Source organism: Cucumis sativus, chromosome 4, assembly GCF_000004075.3.
Source record: "Cucumis sativus cultivar 9930 chromosome 4, Cucumber_9930_V3, whole genome shotgun sequence".
NCBI classification, from domain to species: domain Eukaryota; kingdom Viridiplantae; phylum Streptophyta; class Magnoliopsida; order Cucurbitales; family Cucurbitaceae; genus Cucumis; species Cucumis sativus.
This window is the reverse complement of record NC_026658.2, coordinates 14,907,877-14,913,427: the sequence shown is the minus strand read 5'-3', so window position 1 is coordinate 14,913,427 and position 5,551 is coordinate 14,907,877. Positions and strand designations below refer to the sequence as shown.

General features: G+C 31.5%; 1 protein-coding gene across 1 annotated transcript; it reads left to right on the top strand.

Annotated features, from left to right (window-relative positions):
* Window positions 1-3,928: 3,928 nt before the first annotated feature.
* Window positions 3,929-4,752, top strand: LOC101203241. Its single transcript, XM_004142145.2, has one exon. It carries the CDS (start codon window positions 3,981-3,983, stop codon window positions 4,641-4,643), a length of 663 nt encoding a protein of 220 aa, XP_004142193.1. The 5' UTR covers window positions 3,929-3,980; the 3' UTR covers window positions 4,644-4,752.
* The last annotated feature ends 799 nt before the right edge of the window (window positions 4,753-5,551 follow it).

Genomic DNA, 5,551 nt, shown 5'->3' with positions numbered 1-5,551 from the left:
TGCTACACACCAACCGACAAAGAAAATATATTTTGGTTATTTAATTTGTGTGTTGATTATTTGTAATTAATTACAAATTTAGGAAAAGAGATCATGCATGAGAAAATTTATTTAGTTGAATATAATTTTTTTTTCTTTGAAAGCGAACTATAGAACTCCACGAAATCTAATCGTGGTTTTAGTTGAATGAGATGACATTCTTTAGTTATTTCAATTATATTTGTTATAATAATTTTTTCAACCAAAATGGGTTAGACATCCATATTTAGATCTATATAATAGATTAATTCAAGATCATTTATGTCAAATTGTCAAGAATAAATTACATACTAAATTTCATCTTTCAGTAATTGATGACTATTGTGTCTTGCTCAGGATCTCTTGGCTATAAAATGACTACTGTGTCTTGCTCAGGATCTCTCAACTCAACGGAATAGAAAAATTCTGAGTATTTATTGTTTTAGTATATTGGAGAGGAGAGCCTAAGTTTCTTTATATATTAGCTTCCATTAAATCCTAATCAATCTAGGAATAGGTTTTATCCCTAGAATATTTAGCCTTAATTAAATAGATTATTTTAAATGATTAGTTTATGTACATAACTCACCTTAAATCCTTAATTATTATTATTTAAATACGTGTAAGATTATTAATGTTATAACCCAACAATCTACATTATTCCATTCAAATTGTAAGACTTGAATTGGATTTAATTTCTATTTTGAATTGAGTTTGATTGAATTTTTTAATGTTTTTCGAGATTGAATTTGGTTCGAGTTACATTCTTTTTAAAATTTGGGTTGATCCAATCCATTTCGAATATCTAATATTACTAAAATATATGTTACAATGTATAAATGGTATAATTCATACATACTATTATGAATTTTTTTTAAGTTTGTAATAAATATGTTTAATTTTGATATTTAATATTTGAGTTTATGAATTTAGTGTTTTAACAAATAATATACTTAAAATAAAAAAGAAATAAATAACACGAAAATTCAACCCAACCTAACCTAAAAAATATATATATATGGAAGCCAATTAGATGACAATCAAATGATAATAAAAAATGACTTAGTATTTGACAAAAAGTGAAAAGTGGTCGTACGACATCCATAAACTACTTAGCAATCAGACAACCACTAGATACAATCAATATTATTGACAACAAAGCAAGAATATTCTAGAAAAGCACGACACAGCAAAAAAGAATCAATAGAATATAATGAATCGTCACAACTTTCTCAACTTCTATGACAATTGTTGAGACAAGAATATTCTGAAACGTATTATGAGACAACCATGAAAACAACTTGACAGGAAACTTAATCAAATATGTGTTTAACCAATCAAGTGAGGCACTAACAATTGATAATCAAATGTTAATCATATAGGTGTTGAAATTTATGTTCTAAAGCTCGTAGCTTGTAAATTATAGAAAGAAATAGGCCGCACTCATCCATGGGCGAGATCTTGTCCAGATCTTGCCCATGGATGAGTGCGAAAGGGGAATTTCATTCGTCCGACTTCTTCTCTCCCTCCATCCTCAGCCTATCTTTGTCTACAAATATGAATGAAATATTGAAAGGTCCTTGACTCCACTCCCACGGTGCAGTGCAAAGAATATTGCGTGGAATCGAAAGGCGGCTTAGGCTCCTGAAACTTCTGTAGAAAAGCCTGAGATCATATTTTGTTTCAATAAAGTGGTTATTGAGGAATTATTAGTGAAATTGAATACTATAATATTGAATCCAATAAACTAAAGTCTCGAGGCTATCTTGAGTAAAACTTGAACTTTATGTAGAAATGTAAACGTGGATCAAATTTTGAGTATATAGCCTAAGCGGTCTATAGTGTATGAAGCAGATTGAGTGCCTTATTCTGGAGACATTATGGATGTGGCATGCTTTGTAGTTAGTACAAACGATGTGATCCTGAATCGTTCATGTAGAGACATGAAAGTTAAGATATCTTATTTAAAGAGAGTTTACATAAGATTAAACCATGAAATAGTCATTTTTATATTATAACACTGTTTATTTTATAAAACTAACTATTTCTTTTATTAATGATCTAGGTAACTTAATCTTAATTGTGAGCTTAACTGTGAACTCTTGTTCACACGAAATAATCCTTTGATCTACATGGTTGAAGACAGTTTAATACTGCTGTCCAATACGCCTTCCATTTCAGGGATAAAGACTGGCTAGGCTAGCTAGGTGGATAACTTGGGACACAAAGTTCAAGACGAAATTCACCCATACTCCGTTATGTAGAGTTAGTACAAAGGTGGTTTCCTTAAGCATTAAATTCAAGTCTTGAACAAATGGTCTTACCCTCTCACATTTATGTCTCTACATAAAGTTCAACTTTACAAAAAAATTCTCCCTCCTTAATTTCCATCTCTTTCTCTTTTCTAGTGTTCCTTCATCCATCAGGCTCCACAACTTGATTTCAAGTCTAGAGAATAGCGGATCAATTCTAATGGTCGTCCATATGAATATTAGTGTAAAGATTTAAGGTATGTAAACCCCTAATTTCTAATTATTTAAGGTTATTACATGTTAATTAAAAGCAATTAGGGTAGAATTTCTTCGATCCGACTTGCACTATGCATGACTAAAATCCATCAATTAGTAATCAAGAGTTTTTTTTGTTCTTTGCTAGGGGCTATTGAGATATTTCAATTGGGTCGAGCATAAAGATTTTGTCATATTGTGTTTTGCAAAATCATAAAACATGGTTATGAGCTAATTTTAACAAATCAATTCGACAACTTATTAGAGAGAAAAAAAAAAGTTAAAGGTGAGACATTCTTACAATAATTTTCTTTTAAATTTTAATTTATAGAGAACAATTTCGTAGATGATAGAAAGTGAGAAAGAAAAAGAAACATCATGTTATAGTGACTTCCCATAATATTTCAACAAAAAAAGAAAAAAAAAAAAAAAACGTAAAAGGAAACAACTAATCTTTGCCTTAGCCTACACAATTTCTTCCTACTAAAATTTCACCATGAGGTAAATTTTTTATTAAAAGAATATTTGTTTTTTTATTATGTGTCACGCGTATTTAAAAATATAGTAGAATCCATTAATATTAATGTAAATATACAAAAGCACTACAAATATTTATGATGACAAATATACAGCATTAACGAAAGGAGTATAATACTCCCTTGGTATCTAGAACAAATTCCTACATGAGATTAAATGTACTTTAGGTTGTATTGAAGATTTTTTCTATACTATTGTCTAATAGGAACAATTTTTCATACCACCTCCAATCATTATATGTAACGTCAATCTGTCTATTTAAATTTACTGATATTAACGCATGATTCATGTAAATTTTATGAATGCATATTTATAGTGTATACAAAGAAGAGATGATTGTCGAATAATTACATATAATCTTTATCTTATCAAGGAAAAGGAAAGTTGTATGGGAGACCCAACTTAATTAGGCTTAAAATAACATGAAATTTCACATTTCATTTAATTTCATTCAGTTTTATCATACGGTCAATTTTTTTATTGGTGTTTATTCAATTCATAATCAAAACTAATGACCATTTAAAATTATTTTGAAACAAACCAAACTAAACTAATGGTGACCAAAACAAAACACATAACTTTCACCTCCTACAATCAACCATGGTTTGAATGTCACTCAAATTAAACGTCTTTAAATTAACAAAAAAAAAAATTATATACAAATTCAACTTTGAGAGAAAGAGAGAGACGCATATTGCATGGATTCCTTCCTTATTTCTTCTCTCATATTTTTATTATTAGGTAAATAAAAAATTAAGAAAAACACATCACCATCAAATTGTGACCTCGAATTTTTTTTTTAAAGAAAACCCCAAAAGTCTAATTTGCCAAAATCAACTAGTGAAGATAAAAGAAGAGTGCTAACATAAAAAATTATCTACTTTTCTCTCTTTTTTTTCTCTCTTTTTTTTCTCTCTAATGGCTCCGCTGCCCAAAAGTGTCAACCACCATCCTCCGACTCCGACCCCGATGAATTATTTCCCCGACACCGGCTACCCCCACGAACTCTCCTCCTTCCTCCACGGCCACAAGCTCACTCACATGATTCGCAACCCCCTTATTCCGTCTCGAACCCACCGGGTTTGCGACGTTTGCCGTGAATCCATCCACGACAATTTCTACCATTGCAAAGACTGCCACTTCCACGTTCACTCATATTGCACCCGCCTCCCCAACAACCTCCGCCACATCATCGACCCCGACCATAAACTCTGCCTCTACAAGCTCTCCTACGGTCACTGTTCTATTTGCAAAGAAGACTGTTCGTCTCTCTGGGTTTATGGATGTACTGTTTGTGAAGTCAATATCCATCTCAATTGCCTTCGAAAATCGACTGTCCAACAGACTTCTGGTTCGCGTGGGATGCACCACCACTATGCACCGCCGCCGTGGGGGACGTGGCCACCTCCCCAACAACAATTTCATGGTTGGGGGTATCCGAATCCTTACAACAATAATCATCATGGTAATTCGCCGTCGTCGAGCTTCGGATCATTGTTTGGGAGTACAATGTTTTCTCTTGTTGAAAGTTTGGGGATTGGTGCTCTCACTGATTTTATTTTCGGTTCCATTAGTTTTTAATTTTTCTAATTTTCATTTATAATAATGGTCGGTGTTTTAATGTCTTCCATATATAACTCTCTTTTTCCCTTTCATGATATGAATGATACAATCAAATGTTTCATAGATCTATCTTTTGTTCTTGATCTCTCAAGTTAAAGAAAAGGAGGGTTTGAAATTCAATTTGTTGGTTAGAATTAAAAACGCACTACGTGTTTTCTAAAATCTCTATTTGAGGTATTAGTGATTAGATAAATTAAAATTGTTGTACTTCCCTTACTTATAGTTATTAGTTATTAGGGATACATCTAGCGGTATTCACATTTTGCAATAATTCTCATTCAATGTCGTCTTTTTCAAGTAAAAGAAATGTGTGAATGAACAACACCTCATCTAAATGGGGGGACATCACGCGAGACTATGCTAGGCCAAATAAGTTCATTTAAAAAAACCTATAGTTAATCATCCGTTCTATGAACATATTTATTTAGTAAGTATCGATGAGAACACTGAAGTTGAAACACGTGTATCTTTTTACAAGGACATAACACACGAAGACGTCTCAAATCGATACCCAACTTAGTACTACTTTCGTCCAAATATGTTTAATTAAGTTCTAATAATATTCAATGCATTAGTGTCCGTATCATGGTATCATTGCATCACAAAAATAATGTGTATATTTTTAGAAAATAATACTCTATTTCAAACTATTAAGTGAAAAATATATGAAAATTTTCAAGAGAGCAGAGAAGTTAAAGCACAATAATTTGAAAGAAGTTTTGATATATTTGTTGATCAAACGCCTCAGTTGGGTTGAGAACATCTCTTCTAGATGATATATAGTCATTTATAGTTGGGACATCTTCTCTCAAGCTAAATGCGTACATAATCATAGTTAAATTCTATATTGTGTGAAAATCATCTAG